This window comes from Dreissena polymorpha, chromosome 11 (genome assembly GCF_020536995.1).
Source record: "Dreissena polymorpha isolate Duluth1 chromosome 11, UMN_Dpol_1.0, whole genome shotgun sequence".
In the NCBI taxonomy this organism is placed as follows: domain Eukaryota; kingdom Metazoa; phylum Mollusca; class Bivalvia; order Myida; family Dreissenidae; genus Dreissena; species Dreissena polymorpha.
The window spans coordinates 48,977,350-49,000,288 of NC_068365.1; the positions used below are offsets into that span (position 1 = coordinate 48,977,350).

General features: G+C 37.7%; 2 protein-coding genes across 3 annotated transcripts in view; both read right to left on the reverse strand.

Annotated features, from left to right (window-relative positions):
• Window positions 1-22,939, reverse strand: part of LOC127851825 (zinc finger protein 260-like) — a 43,571-nt gene that overhangs the window by 11,610 nt on the left and 9,022 nt on the right. For both annotated transcript variants that reach the window (XM_052385753.1, XM_052385752.1), the window contains exons 2-3: window positions 8,159-8,508; window positions 1,534-2,097 (exon numbers count right to left, since the gene is read on the reverse strand). In XM_052385753.1, coding sequence (XP_052241713.1) covers window positions 1,534-2,097; window positions 8,159-8,474 — 880 coding nt within the window. In that variant the 5' untranslated portion in view covers window positions 8,475-8,508. The remainder of the gene's footprint in view (window positions 1-1,533; window positions 2,098-8,158; window positions 8,509-22,939) is intronic.
• Window positions 18,230-20,513, reverse strand: LOC127851833 (E3 SUMO-protein ligase ZBED1-like). The gene is made up of 4 exons (XM_052385764.1): window positions 19,838-20,513; window positions 19,447-19,588; window positions 19,068-19,188; window positions 18,230-18,865 (listed from the first exon to the last, which is right to left on the reverse strand). Exons 1-4 carry the CDS (start codon window positions 20,398-20,400, stop codon window positions 18,483-18,485), a joined length of 1,209 nt encoding a protein of 402 aa, XP_052241724.1. The 5' UTR covers window positions 20,401-20,513; the 3' UTR covers window positions 18,230-18,482.

The following is a 22,939-nucleotide window of genomic DNA, read 5'->3' on the forward strand; positions in this document are numbered from 1 at the left end:
TGTAACAAAAGTGTGACGGAAAAATCTATTATTAGCCTTGGTGACCTTGACCTTGACCCAGTGACCTCAAACGTCATCAAAAGGTAGAGGTCCATGCAAGGTATCTACATGCCAAATCTAAAAGAGATCGGTAAAGTATTGAAGGTGCTATGAGAAACTGTAACAAAAGTCTATTATTAGCCTTGGTGACTTTGACCCCAGTGACCTTAAACATCATCAAAAGGTTGAGGTCCATGCAAGGTACATGCCAAGTATGAAAGAGATCGGTAAAGTATTGAAGGTGCTATGAGAAACTGTAACAAAAGTGTGACAGAAAATCTATTATTAGCCTTGGTGACCTTGACCTTGACCCAGTGACCTCAAACAACATCAAAAAGTAGAGGTCCATGCAAGGTATCTACATGCCAAATATGAAAGAAATCGGTAAGGTATTGAAGGTTCTATGAGAAACTGTAACAAAAGTCTATTATAAGCCTTGGTGACCTTGACCCCAGTGACCTCAAACGTCATCAAAAGGTGGTGTCCATGCAAGGTACCTACATGGCAAATATGAAAGAGATCGGTAATGTATTAGAGGCGCTATGAGAAACTGTAACAAAAGTGTGACGGAAAAATCTATTATTAGCCTTGGTGACCTTGACCTTGACCCCAGTGACCTCAAACGTCATCAAAAGGTAGAGGTCCATGCAAGGTATCTACATGCCAAATATGAAAGAGATCGGTAAAGTATTGAAGGTGCTATGAGAAACTGTAACAAAAGTGTGATGGAAGAATCTATTATTAGCCTTGGTGACCTTGACCCCAGTGACCTCAAGCGTCATCAAAAGGTAGAGGTCCATGCATGGTATCTACATGCCAAATATGAAAGAGATCGGTGAAGTATTAAAGGTGCTATGAGAAACTGTTAAAAAAGTGTGACGTACGGAAGGACAAACTGGCAACTATAAGCTTCCCATATATATATACGGGGAGCATAAAACGTCTACCACTAAGACCACTCAACCATCCTTCCGGATACAATGCCAGATGTATTTGATACTTTATATAAACAATCCTCGTTGTTTCACAAAATATAATGACAACAACAGAACTCTCTAAATTATTAATTCGTTTCGTGTTGCAACACTTTATAATTTTTTTTAAATCGTCAAAAGATGCATATAGTGGCTATTTTAGAGCATGGTAAATGTTCAGTATTACTGTTTCCTCACAAATATCATAACTAAAACGAAAATTTGCGAATCTGAAACAACTTTTTTCAATTTTGGCAATTTACAAATACATAAAAAGGCCCCTTTAATGAATGTATTGTGCTTTATTAGTCTTCACTTATCTGTGAATCAAGATACCTTGTTTTTGACCTCACATGACCTAGTTTCGAACTCAATCAAGATATAATTGGAAAAAAATCTTTCAACCAAAGTTCATGAAGATCAGAAAAAAAGTGGCCTCTAGAGTGTAAAGAGGACACAATGTTGTCCTGTGTGTATTCTCACATGCACAATGAGGTGGGACTGATGATAAAACTCTTACCACGAACACTGCAACTGTGTTGCCCGTCTCCTGTATGAATCCTCATGTGCAACTTGAGTTGGCCTTTGGTGACAAAGCCCTTTCCACAAACGCTGCAACTGAAGGGCCGCTCTCCCGTGTGAATACTCATGTGCTGCTTGAGTGTGTTTTTGGCATAAAAGCCCTTTCCACAAACGCTGCAACTGTAGGGCCGCTCTCCTGTGTGACTCCTCATGTGCAACTTGAGTTGGCCTTTGGTGACAAAGCCCTTTCCACAAACGCTGCAACTGAAGGGCCGCTCTCCCGTGTGAAAACTCATGTGCTGCTTGAGTGTCTTTATGGTAAAAAAGCCCTTTCCACATACGTTGCAAATATGTGGTCGCTCTTTACTGCAAATCCTTGCATGATTAGTACTTGACGAAATGAACCCCTCATTGTACTGAAGCCTATTTTGACTTGGAGATGTAATGCCTGTTGCATTGTGTACACTTTGGTGTCTCCTGAACCCCTGCACCTCTGAGAACTCTGCCCTGCATACTGAGCATGTGTACAGACCACCAGCAGTCTCTGCACAATCGGGAGCCCCTATGAAACGCCAAAAAGTTAGACAATCAATTTAATGACACAACATTATAATAAGCAAATAAATGCGTATTGAATACATGTGAGGTTTTCCAAGTCGGCTTACGTATTGCTTGATAAAAAAAAAATTGCACAACAAGCAGATTAATGTGGTATTGTTATAAAATCTTAACAAACAGTCTCATTGATTCCACATGATCCAGTTTCCAGCTACTCTGTGATATCACTTTCACACATTTTATTGGCAAAGTCTTCTATAAATGTTTAACCTTAATGTTACATTATGAATGTTTACAATGTATTCTTTCAATTTTACTTAGTATATCAGTTTGTTACCTCAAAAACTCAGATTTTAACTTGATTGTTATATCAATAACATAATATTTGTAAATAACTTTGAATTATGAAATGGCCATCAATGTGGCTTGTAAGAGTTGAGCTTTTTATGATCTGAAGTATTACCTGGGGTCGTATTGCAGAAACATCTTAAGTCATTTCTTAAATATTTTCACTAAAGTTCAAAATTAGAATGTTATGTATTTCTTTACTAAATAAAGACATGCATGTTTTTTTGGTATTGACATTATGATGTTATTTTGACTGGTTACAGTCTGGACCAGTTCTATTGCGGCCATCTTTGACCTTTATGTGTCAAATTGACCTTTAAGTAAGGGGCTCACGTATTGGCGCTACACTGTGTCTCAAAGCTGGGATCATTTAAGGAAAGTTCATTAAAAATTGTCTTATATATATAGTAAAAATTGTCTGGACTTAATGAGGATGGCATTGTAGCAAAATAAACAAGAGGGCCGTGGGCCCTAAGGCGCTCACCTGAGACCCGTAGGAAGTAGCTAACAAGAGTTCCGCGGTCGGAGATGACCGCATTGAAGCCGGATTTTTGATTTAAATGACAGGAAAGTACCTTTCGTGTTTTTGTCAATGCAATACTTAAATTACTGAAATATTGTTCAAAGGTCAAAATGAAATGTAAGTACTTTTCAAGGCATGAGCAAACCTTGTGTTATGTTTTGAATGCATGCATATACATGAACAACAATAACATTTAAGGTCACAAATATGAACTTGAATTGACAATTAGGAAAGTTTGATCTCAATTTTTTTATTAGCAAATTAGTAACATATTGTTTGAAGTTTCCATCAATTTCATTATCAAATGTAAGAAAATAAACTTAGATGAAATAATACTATTTATTGTTTTGCTTTCACATACCTACACAGAAATCCAGACAGCCTTATGATCACTCCAAAAGGTTTCTATCACACCTTAGAATGAATGACCTTGAAATGACCAGTGGTCATCTAAGTGTGCTTGCAAACCTTCATGTCAAGTTTGAAGACTCTATGTCCAAGCATACCAAAGTTATAACAATTTTAACATTTTAACATTTAAGGTCACAGTGACCTTGACCTTCAAATGAATAACATTGAAATGACCAGTGGTCATCTTCTAGTACTGGCCAATCTTTATTTCAAGTTTGAAGACTCTAGGTACAAGCATACCAAAGTTATAACATGAAATAAGAACTTTAACATTTTTACATTCAAGGTCACAGTGACCTTGACCTTCAAATGAATGACCTTGAAATGTCCAGTGGTTACTTACTAGTTCTGGCCAACCTTCATGTCAAGTTTCAAGACTCTAGGTCCAAGCATACCAAAGTTATAACAACTTTAACATTTTTACATTCAAGGTCACAGTGACCTTGACCTTCAAATGAATGACCTTGAAATGTCCAGTGGTTACTTACTAGTTCTGGCCAACCTTCATGTCAAGTTTCAAGACTCTAGGTCCAAGCATACCAAAGTTATAACAACTTTAACATTTTTATATTGAAGGTCACAGTGACCTTCACCTTCAAATGAATGACCTTGAAATGACCAGTGGTCATCTGTTAATCCTGGCCAACCTTCATGTCAAGTTTGAAGACTCTAGGTCCAAGCATACCAAAGTTATACCATGAAATAAGAACTTTAACATTTTTACATTCAAGGTCACAGTGACCTTGACCTTCAAATGAATGACCTTGAAATGACCAGTGGTTACTAACTAGTTATGGCCAACCTTCATGTCAAGTTTCAAGACTCTAGGTCCAAGCATACCAAAGTTATAACAACTTTAACATTTTTTATATTGAAGGTCACAGTGACCTTGACCTTTAAATGAATGACCTTGAAATGACCAGTGGTCATCTGTTAATCCTGGCCAACCTTCATGTCAAGTTTGAAGACTCTAGGTCCAAGCATACCAAAGTTATACCATGAAATAAGAACTTTAACATTTTCGAGCACGCCGCCACCCCGCCCGCCCGCCCGCCCCCCCCGCCCGCCCGACAACATCAATCTATAAGCCGAGATTTTTTCGAAAAAAATCCGGCTAAAAATGTGACTTCAAGAGTGTTTAATAGCATTTTTAATATATAAATATCAGGAAAAAGACGCCCCTGGCGGCCATGATTTTTTTATGATCCGAACCATTTTCGAACTCACCCGCCATATCCAGGAAACAAAATGTTCTGAACAAATTTCATGAAGATTGGGCAAAAAATGTGTCTTCTTGACAGTTCACATGTTTTCATTATATGCATATAGAGAAAACTACCCAACCCCCTGTCGGCCATGTTTTTCAAATGATCACAACCATTTTCAATCTTTTCAGAGATATCTACAAAACCAATGTTTTGACCAAATTTCATGATGATTAGGCAAAAAATGTGACTTCTAGAGTGTTCACAAGCTTTTTTACTATATAAATATAAGACAAGACCCCTCCCCCCTGGTGGCCATGTTTTTTTAATGATCCATACCATTTAAAAACTCAACCATGGTATCCAGGAAACAAATGTTCTGACCAAATTTCATGAAGATTGGGCAAAAAATGTCTCTTCTATACGGTTCACATGTTTTCACTACATACATATAGAGAAAACTGCCCTCCATGGCGGCCATGTTTTTCCACCAATCATGACCACTTTCGAACTCGTCCGAGATATCTATAAAATCAATGTTTAGACAAAATTTCATGATGATTAGGCAATAAATGTGACTTCTAGAGTGTTCACAAGTTTTTTTAATATATAAATATAAGGAAAATGACCCCCCCACCCATGGCGGCCATGTTATTTTACCAATCAAAACCATTTTCACACCCAACCGTCGTATCTAGAAAACAAATGTTCTGACCAAATTTCATGAAGATTGGACCAAAAATATGACTTCTAGAGTGTTCACATGTTTTCACTATATACATATAGAGAAAACTGCCCCGCCCCCTGGCGGCCATGATTTTTCACCGATCTGGACCATTTGCGAACTCGTACGAGATACTTATAAAACCTATGTTTTGACCAAGTTTGATGATGATTGGGCAAAAATTGTGACTTCTAGAGTGTTCACAAGGTTTCTCTATAGCCATATAAGGAATTCTGCCCCGCCCCCTGGCGGCCATGTTTTTCAACGGACCGAAACCATTTTTGAACTAAACCAACATATCATTTAGACAAACATTTTGACAAAGTTACATGAAGATTGGGCATCAAATGTGACTTCTACAGTGTTTACAAGGTTTTCCTTTTTTTGACCTAGTGATATAGTTTTTGACCCGGCACAACCCAGTTTCAAACTCGGCCGAGATTTCATTGGGACAAAGCTTCTGACCAAGTTTCATGAAGATGGGACAAGAAATGTGGCCTCTAGAGTGTTAACGAGCAAATGTTTACTGACGGACAGAAGGACGGACGGATGGACGGACAAAGACCGGTCACAAAATCTCACCTAAGCAATCAGGTGAGCTAAAAAACCAGTGTTTTGACCAACTTTCATGATGATTGGGCAAAAATTGTGACTTCTAGAGGTATTTACAAGGTTTCTCTATAGCCAAATAAGGAAAACTGCCCCGCTCAATGGTGGCCATGTTTTTCAACGGACCGGAACCACTTTTGAACTCGACCAACATATCATTAAGGCAAACATTTTGACAAAGTTACATGAAGATTGTGCATGAAATGTGACTTCTACAGTGTTTACAAGGTTGTTTTTTTACCTAGTGACGTAGTTTTTGACCCAGCATGACCCAGTTTCGAACTTGATCGAGATATGATTGGGACAAATCTTCTGACCAAGTTTCATGAAGATCGACATGAAATGTGGCCTCTAGAGTGTTACCAAACCAAATGTGGACGACGAACGGACGGACATAAGACGGACAAAGACTGGTCAAAAAAGCTCACCTGAGCAATCAGGTGAGCTATCCAAAAAAAAATTTCATTGGAAAAAAAAAGTTACGGTAATACTAATATTTCAGAACAAAGACAACATATCTTTTATAACCTTAACACGGAGACGAAAAATCAATAATGCAATGAAACACATCTATATCTTTAAATGAAATGAGTCCTAAAAGCACCTTTTGTAACATCAGGCAATTTTAAACACTCCATTACATGACATGCGTTCTTCTCCCATTAAAAAACGAAAAACTGCGCTTCATGTCCGTAATTTGATGCACACCATTACCTAATACGATGCCTGTTGCATAAATCTTATATAAGATAAACTACTTATACACAAATTATGTGTTTGCTCTTACTCTACTTATGAGATTGTCCATGTAAAAAAATCGAGGTAGATCGATCCCCGTGTCGTCGCGGTAATGTTTGTTAAAGTTGTTGTTGTCATGAAAACACTTTGATTTACAACGCAAAACATCTTATTTGAACTGACGTGAATTAATTTAATCATATTTGTCAACTTCGCTTTTGCTTTATTTTGATAATTTAATTCAAAGTGTAATGTTAGCAAGTGCTTTTTTACTGGAATTGTAAACAAGGAGTCAGTTAAAGTCTTCCGAAAATTTGCAGTCTGTGTGAATAGACAGTTTGACGTCATCAAAGGAAAGCCGCTTTCTGTCTGAAGCAATAAAGCGACATATTTCGCGCAGACAAAGTTGGCTTCGTTTGTCTAGCAATCAACATGCTGAACAAATCGTGTGTTTGTTTCTCAATTGCAATCCTCCAATTTAATAATAGCACGTGCATAGCTCCGCCTTCGAATCTTTTGCAGAGAACTGAGGCAGAGTTTAATGGTTAATTGAGCTAGTGTTTTACGCAAGTTGAGTTCTGATTTGCCGAAATTACTCTGCCTTAAGCATTGAAAAGACATTTATCAATGATTTTCCGAGATATACCTATTTGTTCCGATTTCCAAACTTTCTGTACAGTTCCTAACTATAATTAACATGTTAAACAATATAGTTGCGTCACAGACTCGGAAATAAATTTTGATGGGGTCGACATTTTACTGACGCTGATGTTCCTATTGTCTGTAATTTTTACCCAAAATAAATTTTGGGAAGTGCCCATAAAAGGACTGGTACATAATGTGTCACATTGAAAAATATCCTGATCTCTGCAATATATGTGAACCAATTGTTGATTGTACTTACTTGATTATATTCGCAACCGTACTCGAACCGGATCGTTTTTTTTCTGTTTCGCTCGTTTTTCAGTGCGGTCAGGAATAAAATATATAAAAAAAGACGATTTTCCGATTTTATTTGTTTTCCCCATTTTCTAAAAATTAGGGTCGGCAGTTTTGTAAACCAAGAAATATAAAAGTCATGGCTTAATGGGTGCCACGTTCGGCTAAGGGTGCATTTTTGAATAGATGAAAGCTTGTCAGATTTTTTTTTTTTAAAGGTCACAGTGACCTTGACCTTTGAACTAGTGACCCAAAAATGGGTGTGGCGTGTAGAACTCATCAAGGTGCATCCAATGTTAAGGTTTTAGCACGACGAGGACGGCGGACGTCGGATGACACGACGAGCTGGCTATGACAATATCTCGCGTTTTCTCCGAAAACACAGAGCTTATAAAACCCAGGAAAATAACAGGAATATAGGCTGTTAATGTGATACATGTACAGGATTTTTGAAAAACATACAGGAAAATATAGGTATACAGGAATTGTTTGACAGACTGCAGTTATTGTTTATGCAAACAATTCTAGGACAGAGTGCAAACAATGTGAGAACAGAGGTTCAGCATACCTAGAGTAGAGTCTTCTAATTCTGTCCTCACATTTCCATCTGTAACAGGTTCCTGGTTACTCAAAAGGACTGCATGTAACGATTGGCTGGCATAGGTTTCATTTTTGTCTCTGATGGAATCAACAATGTGCTGTGCAACATGCTGTCTCAAGCTAATCAGGTCTTGCAGACCACGCCCGCAGGTGTCGCACCAGAACTGCCCATCATCTTTGCTATAAAAACTGTCATGTGATGTCAATTTGTCTGGAATTTCACAGCAGATGTCATTTGATGCTGATATCTCTCGATCGCCGCAGTGGTTTGCATTTGTCAACATCTCTCGATCAACAGTGTGGAAGTCACTACAATACCTGGAAGATGATATCAATATCAATTACTGATTTGTAATTTTAGTTATTCATAGCTCGATTTGTAGTGTAAAAATTTTGATTAACACATGGGTTTGCAACTTTGCAAATGTTTAAATATATCAACTATTTACATACACTGGCAGCTGATGTCTCAATCTTTTGATTACCACATAGTGGCCATGGTGTATTGTTTGCATTGATTTCATGCCCTGTACAAAACAGTCAAACCATTTTATTACTGTTTTTCTAGGGACGGTAACTATTTTCAAACTCAGCCCAGATATCATTAAAACAAATGTTCTGAAAAAGTTTCCTAAAGAATGGACTTCTAGAGTGCTTACAAGGTTTTACTTCAGCCACATAAGGAAACAAGAGGACCAAGATGGTCCTAGTTAGCTCACCTGAGAGGAGTCGGTTCATTCAATCTTTACCAAACATCAAACTTGACCTAGATATTGTACAGACAAACATCCTGGTCAAGTTTCATCATTATTGAACCAAAACTCTGGCATATGGATTGATTTTGTTTTTGTAAGATTTGACCTGGTGACCTATATTTTGAGTTGACCCCCCCCCCCCCTTACCAAACATCAAACTTTGCTTACAAAAATAAATATTATGACCAAGATTCATAAAATCTGAAACAAAATTGTGACCTCTAGAGTGTTTACAAGGATTGTGTATAATATAATGAAAATTTAGACAATCTAATAATTATGGCATTAATTATGTGATTTATATAAAACCAATCTTTTCACCAAGTTTCATGATGATTGGAAAAAAAGTGACTTCTAGAGTGTTCACAAGCTTTTTTTACTATATAAATATAAGAAAACTGCCCCCCCCTGGCAGCCATGTTATTCAACTGACCGGAACCATTTTCAAACTCAACTCTTATAATTCAAGGAAGCAAATGTTCTGACCAAATTTCATGAAAATTGGGCCAAAAATGTGACTTCTAGGGTGTTCACATGTTTTCACTATATACATATAGAGAAAAATGCCCTGCCCTCTGGCGGCCATGTTTTTTCACCGATCTGGACCATTTTCGAACTCGTCCAAGATATCAATAAAACCAATCAATGTTTTGACCAACTTTCATGATGATTGGGCAAAAATTGTGACTTCTAGAGTGTTTACAAGGTTTCTCTAAAGCCAAATAAGGAAAACTGCCCCCCCCCGGCAGCCATGTTATTCTACCGACCGGAACCATTTTTGAACTCAACTCTCATATCATGGAAACAAATGTTCTGACCAAATTTCATGAATTTCACTTTAATATTATAGAGAAAAATGCCCCGCCCACTGGCGGCCATGTTTTTTCACTGATCTGGACCATTTTCGAACTCGTCCGAGATATCAATAAAACCAATGTTTTGACCAACTTTCAAGATGATTGAGTACAAATGGTGACTTCTAGAGTGTTTACAAGGTTTCTCTATAGCCAAATAAGGAAAACTGCCCCCCACCCTGGCAGCATTGTTATTCAACTGACCGGAACCATTTTCAAACTCAACTCTCATATCAAGGAAACAAATGTTCTGACCAAATTTCATAAAAAATTGGGCCAAAAATGTGACTTCTAGAGTGTTCACATGTTTTCACTATATACATATAGAGAAAAATGCCCCGCCCACTGGCGGCTTTGTTTTTCACCGATCTGGACCATTTTCGAACTCGTCCAAGATATCAAGAAAACCAATATTTTGACCAACTTTCATGATGATTGGGCAAAAATTGTGACTTCTAGAGTGTTTACAAGGTTTCTCTATAGCCAAATAAGGAAAACTGCCCCCTGACAGCCATGTTATTCTACTGACCGGAACCATTTTCGAACTCAACTCTCATATCAAGGCCACAAATGTTCTGACCAAATTTCATGAAAATTAGGCCAAAAATGTGACTTCTAGAGTGTTCACATGTTTTCACTATATACATATAGAGAAAATGCCCCGCCCCTGGTGGCCATATTTTTAAAGCAACCAAAACCATTTTCAAACTAATCCAAGATATCATTGGGACAAATCTTCTGACCAAGTTTCATGATGATCGGAAAATAAATGTGACCTCTAGAGTGTTAACAAGGTTTTACAATATACATATAAGGAAAATAGCCCCGCTCTGTGGTGGCCATGTTTTTCAACCAACCCGCATCGTTTTTAAACTCGTCCTAGATATTATTGGGATGAATCTTCTGACCCAATTTCATGAAGATCGGACTATAAATGTGGCCTCTAGAGTGTTAACAAGATTTTACTATAGCCTTATATAGCCATATAAGTAAAAATGGCCCGCCCCTTGGCAGCCATGTTTTTCAAGCAAAGGTTACCATTTTCAAACTCATTCAAGATATCAGTGGGACAAATCTTCTGAGCAAGTTTCATGAAGATCGGAAAATAAATGTGGCCTCTAGAGTGTTACCAAGGTTTTACTACAGCCATATAAAGAAAAATGCCCCGCCCCCTGGCTGCCATGTTTTTCAACCAACCGGCATCATTTTGAACTCGTCCAAGATATTATTGGGATGAATCTTCTGACCAAGTTTTATGAAGATCCGACAATAACTGTGGCCTCTAGAGTGTTAACAAGATTTTACTATAGCCATTTATAGCCATATAAGGAAAAATGCCCCCCCCCCCCCCCCTGGCAACCATGTTTTTCAAGCAAACGTAACCATTTTCGAACTCATCCAAGATATCATTGAAACCAATCTTCTGAGCAAATTTCATGAAGATTGGACAATAATTGTGGCCTCTAGAGAGTTAACAAGGCAAATGTTGACGCCGCACAACGCACAACGGACGACGGACAAAAAGGATCACAAAAGCTCACCATGAGCACGTTGTGCTCAGGTGAGCTAAAAATGTCACAGGTAATAATAATTAATATCAAGTTCTATTTCTATATTTTATTTTCATTCTACTCAACTTTACTTTGTCCACATTACTTAATTTCTAATAATTAATACTCTCTTTAGACATCCTATTCTTAATGCTCCTATAACCCTCACTAAGTGTCACATCCATCCCTAACTCCCTTCTCACAGCATTCTGAGACACCCCTAGTTCCTTTCTTCCAATCAAATCTAATTATCTTAATAAGCATCTTTCAATCATTGACCATATTCATATCTTCTACATATCAAACTGCCACTCACAGCATTTTACAACACTGTTACCCCCTACTATTTCAGTCACACATGTTGTAACAGTCTACCTCTTAACCTGTTGGACCTATTTCTCAATAGGTGTACCCGAGTTCTCTTTGATCATTATCTAAGGGTCTTTGGTATTAGCACATCAATATAATTAAAGAAAACTTACATATTTATCAACATACATGAGAGATAAACTGATGTGCATCATAAAACATATTAAAATATACTTTCATAACTTGACCCTGGTTACACAAACACGAAGGGGGATAAGTCTACTTAATTACATGTTGATCTCAAATACATGTTTGAATGTTTAACATAATAAATTACAAATCAGACACATGAACCATACTAATCTAAGTGCAAAAGAGGAATAATCCTGATAGAAGGCATATCAACATTTATAGGTATTGCTCATTTAACTCTTTGAGTGCTGGAACCGAATTTTGAAGGCCTTTGCAAACAGTTTGGATCCAGATGAGACGCCACAGAACGTAGCGTCTCATCAGGATCCAAACTGTTTGCTATTCTGATAGTATTCTTTGAAAAAAATCGAAGAAAATGCTAATTTTAGAAATTCAGCAGACAACATTTTAGCAGACGACAAATTTCCCAGCATGCAAAGGGTTAATGAGTATGAGCACCTCTGTTGAGGATATAGAGACATGGTGATGTTGCCAGCAAACATAACCAGAATTATCTTGGTATAAAATGCGGAGAATTGTGCTTAATTGCAAGTAAAAATTATGGGCCTTGGTAAATGTCCTCACATGATCATCCCTAAGACATCGTGTCACGTTTCACTTGAATATCTATCAGTTATAGTTACATCTGCATGCTAACCTTAATCTAACTTTAATATTACACGCAATCCATAAAAAGACTTGAAACAACTTAAATGTATTAGCGGCCATAATCCTGTTTTGATACTAGTCACATTTATAAATCAGGGCTCTTTTCGGCCTGATTTTATAGCCGAAATCGAGCTATAATCCCAATTGCAAAAAGTATACTTTTTTCCCAAAATTTGCTAAAAAATTCCCAATTGGGGAAACAAAACGCTAATGACATCGGCTGTTTCGCTTTATGCGAAGCGTAGTCGGATCCGGTCTCGTATGGGTTTTAGACTATACTTCGATATGGATAACGTCGGCATTATCCGTGTGCACGATACTCTACGTGTTCTTCAGGCGCTTATTATAATTGCGATGAAATTCAAGCGTTTTGTGATTCTGCCTCATGGAAAACAAATATGTCCCACAATTCAAAACCCTGGCGGCAAAACGAAAACTGTTAATTTTGTTAAGTAAGCGTCATTAAATAAACAAACATCGTCAAGAAGTACAAGTCTTCCCATTGTAACTCCTTCCATTGTTAATGATTGAAGTTTAATAACAAGTGACTCTTTTCATGCTTTTGCATCGTTGCATCATCATTGACTTCCGAAAGCAAAGTGATGACTGATATTCAACATCTTGAAAGCAGTAGTACTTCAGAAGAAGATGAAGCACCTCCAAATAAAATGGTGCCTGATGTGACTGACTTTGTGTAAGCTTTTTATGTGGAAAACTGTTGATCATGGCGGTGTTTGTGATTAATAATGCTGAACTCATTAATGTAGTTTTAAATCTCAATTTATTTTCCCAATTTTTTTAAAATACCGATGAAATTCCCAATTTCAAAGCCATGGGCTATCTTCCCAAAAAGCTGAAATAGGCCCTGTAAATCTTGGTCAGTGAATGTTTATAACGACCCTAAATAAATATTTGAAGTTTGATTTCAATATGATTGTAGAAGATACAGAGATATGGAGTAACAGTCAGTCAGTTTTAACCTGAATAACCTTAGAACAAAATGGGTCACGATTCTGCTTGATTGCAGTACAGAGGAATAAGTGATCCTACACAATGTGAAATACTTTCAATTAAATGCCTGTAGACACAGATTTTGCATCATCACCAGAGCATTAGGCCAAGTCGATGCCGAAATGTTGGTGAGTAGTATAGCTGGGACCGTTCAGTTAATTGACCAGCTAAAAATCAACAATTGGTGATTGCATGGTGACAAACAAAAATTGGCTGAAAAAGAAAACTTTTGTCCATACTCTTTATGAATGACACATTATCTGCCATTTAGCTTTTAGTTGTGAGGGTTAGCTCACGACTAAATTTACAGAGCATATTTTGCAAATCAGTATGTGCTAAAACGCCTTAGCTATGCTAAGAACCGTAACTCACTATGCTAGGAACGATTACCGCTGCCTGTCTGCACTGCAGACAACGAATGCTTAGGAGCGTTTGCTCTTCTACTGCTGTGAGTGTATTTACCAGCTTGTAAGATGACATTGGCCAGTCTAGTGTTTATCATTGAAATCTGTACATATTGGCTGCTTTCAGGGAAAACGGAGCTTAATGCATGTCAAATAAGATTAGCCTGTGCACACTGATTAGCCTGTGCAATGCGCACAAGCTAATCAAGGACAACATCAGCGATCAACTTCAGTGCCTTCAGCGCTTTGATTAAACTAAGGGGCAAGTCCAGTACATGTATAAACAAGATGTGTTTGTGAAACACAATGTCCCCCTATATGATGTTTGACATTGTAGGATGACCTTGACCTTGTGAAGGATGACCTTGACCTTTCACCACTCAAAATGTGCAGCTCCATGAGATACACATGCATGCCAAATATCAAGTTGCTATCTTCAATATTGCAAAAGTATTCATAAAATAAGCGATTTGGGCCACATATATTTGACCTCTGACCTTGAAGGATGACCTTGACCTTGACCTTTCACCACTCAAAATGAGCAGCTCCATGAGATGCACATGCATGCCAAATATCAAGTTGCTATCTTCAATATTGCAAAAGTATTCATAAAATGAGCGATTTTGGCCACATATAATTGACCTCTGACCTTGAAGGATGACCTTGACCTTGACCTTTCACCACTGAAAATGTGCAGCTCCATGAGATACACATGCATGCCAAATATCAAGTTGCTATCTTCAATATTGCAAAAGTATTCATAAAATGAGCGATTTTGGCCACATATATTTGACCTCTGACCTTGAAGGATGACCTTGACCTTGACCTTTTACCACTCAAAATGTGCAGCTTCATGAGATACACATGCATGCCAAATATGAAGTTGCTATCTTCAATATAGCAAAAGTTATTGCAAAATGTTAAAGTTGGCGCAAACAGACAGACAGACCAACAGACCAACAGACAGGGCAAAAACAATATGTCCCCCACTACTATAGTGGGGGACATAAAAATCAGATAAATTTTGTATAACAGAGCTTTTTTTTATTCTTTTGTTGAAGCTGAATATTGGCTTTATTATATTGAAATGATTATTTGAATTCGTGCTGTTTCCCTCACACACAAAACAAGAGGGCCATGATGGCCCTGTATCGATCCACTGCTGAAAAAAGGCTGAAACAAATATTTTCGGCATGTGCAAATACTTAAATATAGGCCCTATTTAAGTACATGTACACTTTTGTGACCCCCTGGGCTTGGTCAAATTTAACCCCAGGGGCATAATTTGAGCAAACTTTGTAGAGGACTACTATATCTCACTACATACAAAATGTGGTAGCCCTAGGTCCTACAGTTAAGGACAAGAATATTTTAAAAGTTTCCACAAAATAAGCAAGATATAAGCGTTTATAATGCTCAATTTTGTGACCTGCTGGTCAGGGTCAAAGACCCAAAGGGCATAATTTGAACAAACCTTGTAGAAGACTGTCTATAAGATGTTACTGCATACCAAATTTGGAAGTCATAGTCCGAATGGTTTTCGACAAGAAGATTTTTAAAGATTTCACAAAATAGGCGCTTTATAAGCGTTTATTTAATTTTGTGACCCACCAGGGCAGGGTCACAGTTGACCCCAGAGGCATTATTTGAACAAATTTGGTAGAGGTTTATTAGATGTCACTACATACCAAATTTGGTAGCCCTTGGCCCAATGGTTATGGACAAAAAGATTTTTAAAGTTTTCACAAAATAGGCGCCATATAAGTTTTGTGACCCCCGGGGCAGGGTCAAATTTGACCAAAGGGGCATAATTTGAACAAACTTGGTAGAGAACTATTTGATGTCACTACATACCAAATTTGGTAGCCCTATGCCTTATGGTTAAGTACAAGGAGATGTCAAATTTGACCCCTGGGGCATAATTTGAACAAACTAAGTAGAGGACTACACAATGTCACTACATAACAAATTGTGTAGCCCTAGGCTTAATGGTTATGGACCAGATTTTTTTTTAAGTTTTCACAAAATAGGCATTATATAAGCATATGTTCAATTTTGTGACCCCCGGGGCAGGGTCAAATTTGACCCCAGTGATAAAATTTGTACAAATTTGGTAGAGGACTATTAGATGTCACTACATACCAAATTTGATAGCCCTAGGCCGGATTGTTATGGACAAGAAGATTTTTGAAGTTTTCACAAAATAGGCCTTATAATTATAAGCAATTGTTCAATTTTGTGACCCCCCGGGGCAGGGTCAAATTTGACCCCAGGGATAAAATTGTAACAAATTTGGTAGAAGACTATTAGATTCACTATATACCAAATTTGATAGCCATAGGCCTGATGGTTATGGACAAAAAGATTTTTAAAGTTTTCACAATATAGGCCTTATATAAGCAAATGTTCAATTTTGTGACCCCCCAGGGCAGGGTCAAATTTGACCCCAGGGGCATAATTTAACCAAATTAAGAAGAGAACTATTTCAATTGTCACTACATACCAAATTTTGTAGCCCTATGCCATACGGTTATGGACAATACGATTTTTAAAGTTTTCCCACAAAAGGCCTTATATAAGCATTTGTTCAATTTTGTGACCCTCGGTACAGGGTCAAACTTGACCCCAGGGGCATAATTTGAACAACCTTGGTAGAGGGCTATAAGATGTCACTGCATACCAAATTTGGTAGCCCTAGGCCCAATGGATATGGACAGAAAGATTTTTAAGTTTTCACAAAATAAGCACTTTATAAGCATATATTCAATTTTGTGACCCCCGGGGCAGTTTCAAATTGTCAAAACTGAAAGGAGAACTATTACATGTCACTACATACCAAATTTGGTAGCCCTATGCCATATGGTTATGGATAGAAAGATTTTAAAGTTTTCACAAAATAGACCTTATACATGTATAAGCATATGTTCAAATTTGTGACTCCCGGGGCAGGATCAAATTTGACACCAGGGGCATAATTTGAACAAATTTGGTAGAGGACTATTAGATGTCTCTACATACCAAATTTGATAGCCCTAGGCCCAATGGTTATGGATGTAAAGATTTTGAAAGTTTTCAGAAAATAGGCCTTATATAAGCAAATTTTCAATTTTGTGACCCCCGGGGCAGAGTCAACTTTGACCCCAGGGGCATAATTTGAACAAATTTGAAAGAAGTTCACCCCAGGAACATTCCTGAGAAATTTCATCAGCATTGGACCAGTAGTTTAGGAGAAGAAGATGTTTAAAGGAAAAGTTAATGCACGCACGCACACACGACGGACACAGGACCATGACATGGAGCTAAAAATTACATTTATCAATTGTAATTCCACAGTTACATCATGAAGAAAGTTTCATTTAACTTATTGCTGAACACAAAAAAGTGCAGTGTGCAGGACAATTTATCAGTATTAAAAATAAAACAAGGGCTGTTTGTAAAACATGCATGCCCCCCATATGGGCTGTCAGTTTTAGTGGCAGCCATTGTGTGAATAGATTTTTTGTCACTGTGACCTTTCCTTTGATCTAGTGACCTGAAAATCGATAGGGGTCATCTACCATCATGATCAATGTACTTATTAGGTTTCATGATCCTAGGCCTAATTATTCTTGAGTCATCACTAGGAAACCATTTTACTGTTTTGAGTCACTGTGACCTTGACCTTTTACCTAGTGACCTGAAAATTAATAGAGGTAATCTGCCAGTCATGATCAATGTACCTATGATGTTTCATGATCCTAACCATAAGCATTCTTGAGTTATTATCCGGAAACCATTTTACTACTTCGAGTCACTGTGACCTTGACCTTTGACCTAGTGACCGGAAAATCAATAGGGGTCATCTGCCAGTCATTATCAATGTACCTATAAAGTTTCATGATACTAGGCGTAAGCATTCTTGAGTTATCATCCTGAAACCATTTTACTATTTCGAGTCATTGTGACCTTGACCTTTTACCTAGTGACCTGAAAATCAATAGGGATCATCTGCCAGTCATGATCAATATACCTATGAAGTTTCATGATCCTAGGCCTAAGCATTCTTGAGTTATCATCCGGAAACCATCTGGTGGACGGACCGACGGACGGACCGACCGACATGTGAAAAACAATATACCCCCTCTTCTTCAAAGGGGGCCATAATAATAATAAATAACATTTTTATCAATTACCACTATTAGGGCTGTCACGATACGCCGTGAGCGTACCGCGGTATATCGTGGTACGGCAACACTGTATCGCGGAACGTACCGCGATATTTTACAGAATATGTATCTGTGAAGAAAACAGCAGAATAACAAGTTTTACAAACTTTATTAAACTCAATGATCAGAAAACACTGGTATCATAGTATGACTAGAAACTGTAAAAGAAACTGTAATAAACTTGATAGAAGTAATCATACTCTCTATCGAAAAAACACTCTTTTGAAAACACCTTTTTATGACTAGAATGTTAAGATAACGCTATAATGAAGAACAATGATGATTTAACTTTAAACTGTCCATATGTAATCATCACATAACCTAAGAAAATGGACAGAAATTATCACAAATCACAGTTCTTTTTACAAAATAACAACATGTCAACCAATTCTGGAGCCAAGGACGCCCTTTGGGCAGTTACAATATCACCGGCTGAGCTGAACACGCGTTCAGCTGGCACAGATGTTGCTGGTATGCACAGGCGTTGTTTTGCGACAGAGGCAAGTAATGGGAACTGGATACAGTTTTTCTTCCACCAGTCTAATGCGTTGCTTTCTATGCTTATCTGATTCATTAGCTTATATTGTTTTATTTCTTCTTCGATTTTCTCCTGCAAGGACATGGGCTTGGCGGCTGTGGCCTCTTCAACATTCTCAAAGTCAAATATAGCTGCAAGACCAACTTTCTTTGAGAAGTCTGAGGACCGCTGACATTTGGCTGCATTCTCTGAAATATGAAATGTTATAATAAACAAATATATACCAGTTCTTAAAATTATAAAGTATGATTTGCAACATTTTTTTTACTTTATAAAAGCAGGCATAAGTTAACAGGTTAATATATAAAAAATCACCTTAAATTTTTGGGTTGAATAAAGTACATTTGACATTTTACTGTAACTGCTGCATAGTGCACTTGTTGTTTATACCTTCATCAGATGTCTCAGTAGGAGATGGTGATTGGCTGGTATTTGGCCTCTCGGGAAGCACAGGATGTGGAGGAATATGTTGTCCAGGGGTAGGAGCCTGGGTGTCAGCTTGAACGTGTACCTGAAACAATCGGATTTTCTTTTCATTGCTAGAGCTTTTTGTTGTATACATTTCTTTGATGCATCAATGCTGATAAAAATATTTTGCTCTGTTTTATCACTTTACTTAATACTGACTTCCCTTTATAAAATGTGTTCTAATATTATAATCAATATTATCATTAATCCGGCATTATTATTTTCACTATTTATCATGCGAAATAGTAATAGCAGAAGCAGTAATGCAGTATGTTTTGTTTTGTAGCTTTGTAACCTCTACCTTTCCATCCCCAGATTGTAACAACAGCGCCAAGCGATGGTAGGTGTTCTCCATAGCCTCTGGTGTCAAGTAAGTGGTCTTGAAACGTGGATCCAGAAGAGTGCACTCAGACAGGAAATTCTGAAGCTCCTCACTGGTGTACCTGCAGAATAATAACAATACTTTTCTGGTTGCTCACAATTCATGCAGACATGTTTTAAAATTATCATTCTCTTTTTACTGATAACTAATTTGATCAATTTTTATTTATAGTTTTTCAGTTTACATTCTATGAATTTATCACAAAATAAAAATTTGATAATTGTTAATTGTAAAGCAATAACCAAATTATTTTGAAATTAACATAAAAATGGTTTAAATATAGTATAAAGTTGTTTTCATTTTATGGTACCTAGTGTTCAAGTCACTTAGGACGGCCTCCTTGATAGATCGTGACATAGGAGAGTCTGTGCCTATCAATGCCATATTCTGTTGGACTTTCTGTATGAGCGGAATGATAGCTGAAACTGTTGGCATACTCTCTGTGCAGACTGCTTCTGTTATTGCCTTCAACGGATACAGGCATTTCACTATGTCCTCTGCCAGTTTTGTGTCTGCTTCATTCAACATGCTTGTCTCATGGTCTATGTGGCGACTTATTTCTGGTGACAAAAGTGTTGCATAAACAGCAGGCTGCAACTTGAGGTACCGTTCCAACATGTCAGCGGCAGAGTTCCAGCGTGTAGGAACATCGCAGGTCAACTTTAAGTTTTTCATACCTAAAAGATTGGTTTTTGCTGACAGTACTGCTGCTGCTGTAGTACTACGGTGAAAATACCCGACAAGTTTCTGAACACGCCCTAGTATCCTTGAGACGGAAGTCATCTTCAGGGCTTTCTGCGCACCAAGATTGAGTGTATGAGCGAAGCAACCAATGTGTGGTTGGCTGCCAAGTTCCCTAGCCCCAACTGTCATATTTGCTGCATTGTCAGAAACCAGTGGGGGGTTGGGGGTAGTGATGCACCACTCTGATTTGGCATCTCTCACAACATTTGCAATGTTTAGACCAGTGTGGCTGAAGAACAAAGTTCTCAAGTTTCCACTCTGGTGTAATGTGGGCAGATGTGACGGTGATATATGACATATGAGCTCGGCTGGTCCATCCATCTGTGGTTAATGCAACTGTCTTGGCATTGGAGAGACTAGACTTAACTCGGACTGCTGTCTCTTGATACATATTGGGAATCAATGTTTGGGAGAAGTAAGTTTGACCTGGGATTGTGTACCGAGGATCCAAAGTCATAATCATCTTTTTGAACCCTGTTCCTTCGACAACAGATACTGGTCGTATGTCATCAATTATATATTTGCCAATAGATCTAGTGATGCACATGGCTCTGTCGGAATTAAAGGGATATTTAGAACCAATCATACCATCAAGGGTTTTTTGCTTTTTAGCAACATGTTTTGTCTCATCCTCTTCATCTGTTGCCTTTGAAGTACTGGATTTAGTAGCCCTGCTGAGATTCGGATGACGGCGATCGATGTGGGTTCTCAGATTTGAGGTACCTCCACCACTCATTTTAACGTCCAGATTGCAGTGGATACAGATGGCAACATTATCAACTAATTGATTTATCTTTGTATTGAGTTTCAGGCCAAAATGATGCCAAATGTCACTTTTTGCTTTCTTGTTTTTCACAATTTAAAACTCATTGTTATTGTTATTCGCGTCTTTTTCTAAAATGTCTGCCATGTTGTTTACAATAGCTGTGACTACGATCTGTGTAAATCGAACGCTTCAAGGACATGTTTAAAATGCGGAGTCAGCGGGCCCAGTATTGAAAATCCGTAGCGTTCTGACTTTTCCTCGACTTATTCAGAATCTTAAGATAACATGATTCGGAAGTGCCATGCTTTGAACGATTGATATACTAAAGAAAGAAAATAAAAAATAGAATAAACATCTTTTTGATAATTATGAACTTATTTGCAAAGGAAATCAGTCCCAAATTCCAAAAAGGTTTTGGACCCATACATCGCCGTATTTTAAACGTGAAAGTAAAACATCTTCAAGTGGAAGCGCTTGCTTGACCTGGATATTAACGGATTATTTATTAAGCCCTTTTGAATCGCTTCTACAGTTTTCAAAACGATATCTATATCAAAATAATTATGTTATGTATTTATATCTGTGCTCATATAATATTAAAAAACCGGTGCGGCAACGCTGTACCGCGGTGCGATTTTTTTCACGACATGCACCGCGATATACCGGTGTACCGGTGAATCCTGACAGCCCTTACCACTATACCGATGCACAACATGCAGGGATAATTTGAGGTCTTCGTCCTGCGCCCTGTACGCATTGAAATCGCAGGGGACGCAAACATTTGCTATTATGCGTCCCGCGGACGCACAATCCTAAAAGTGTATAAATTATGATACTAAAAAGTATTTTGCGTACAGAGAAAAAAGAATTTAAGACCAAAAAACTTGCAAATCAACCAAAAATGGCCGCCATTTTACTATTGCGCAATCAATAATCCGGGTCATTGAAAAGCTTAATTTTGTATTCAACATTAGGAAGCGTCATTATGATACAGAGAATGGGTTGCATAGCACTTTATTTTTCTGACAATTTTGTAATTTTCTACCACAAAATTAACAGTCCTGGTGCATTTCATGTAAAACATGCGAAAATAAGAAAGCATGGAATTCTTCCTCGGGGAAAGCCTGGACTTTTAATTTGAATGATGAATAAAAACGTAATGCTTCGTTTTAAAGTGGAAACTTTTTATGTAATAATTACGCTGCATCTTAATGGCTACAGTCCTTGAGATATGTCAGTTAAACTGCTCATCTATTATAATGGTCAAGTGGGGTTATTGTTTGTCGCACTACACACTCGTGAATGTGATGTTCAATGGCCTGTTCAAGTCTTGAAAATAATCTAGTCATAAAACTGTTGAGTTGCCTTTTTAAGTTTCCTGTTTAATTGCGACTAGATGGCCATGCGATGTCATTAAATGTTGCAGTGTTTCAGATTAGGTTGGCCCTTCAGCTTTTTGCCGATACAATTTACAAAGGACCGAAGAAATTTAATTCTGTGCGACAAATAAACCATTCATCAGACAATTTGACCGCTTCATTTCTGATGGAATAAGTCAAGTCTTTTGGACGATCAAATATCAGTGTGCATTCTAGACCGCGCGATTACGCGAATCGCACTGTTTTTCCAAAGATCGCGCACATTTGCAGCATGTGTGCAAGAAAATTCACGCGCTCGATATCCACGAGTATTTTTAAAGATCAAAACAATATTGACTGCGCCAAAAATTTAAAGAGCTGATTTACGATCATCTGTCAATAACATTTATCTATTTACCCAACTTAAGCCCGCATTAAGGCAGAGCGTCGCTTTAGTTGGACAATCAATATTGACCAATGAGAGCGCAAGCTTTGAGTGAGAAACAGCAATCGTAGGCAGTCATTACCTGAATTAAAATTATGC

What these genes read in the sequence shown, in the direction of transcription:
- LOC127851833 (XM_052385764.1), bottom strand. Translation starts at nt 20,400, where the DNA reads ATGACAGTTGGGGCTAGGGAACTTGGCAGCCAACCACACATTGGTTGC. An exon ending in TACAATCTGGGGATGGAAAG is followed by an intron (nt 19,189 to 19,446) that starts GTAGAGGTTACA and finishes CGATTGTTTCAG; the next exon opens with GTACACGTTCAAGCTGACAC. An exon ending in TACTGAGACATCTGATGAAG is followed by an intron (nt 18,866 to 19,067) that starts GTATAAACAACA and finishes TTCATATTTCAG; the next exon opens with AGAATGCAGCCAAATGTCAG.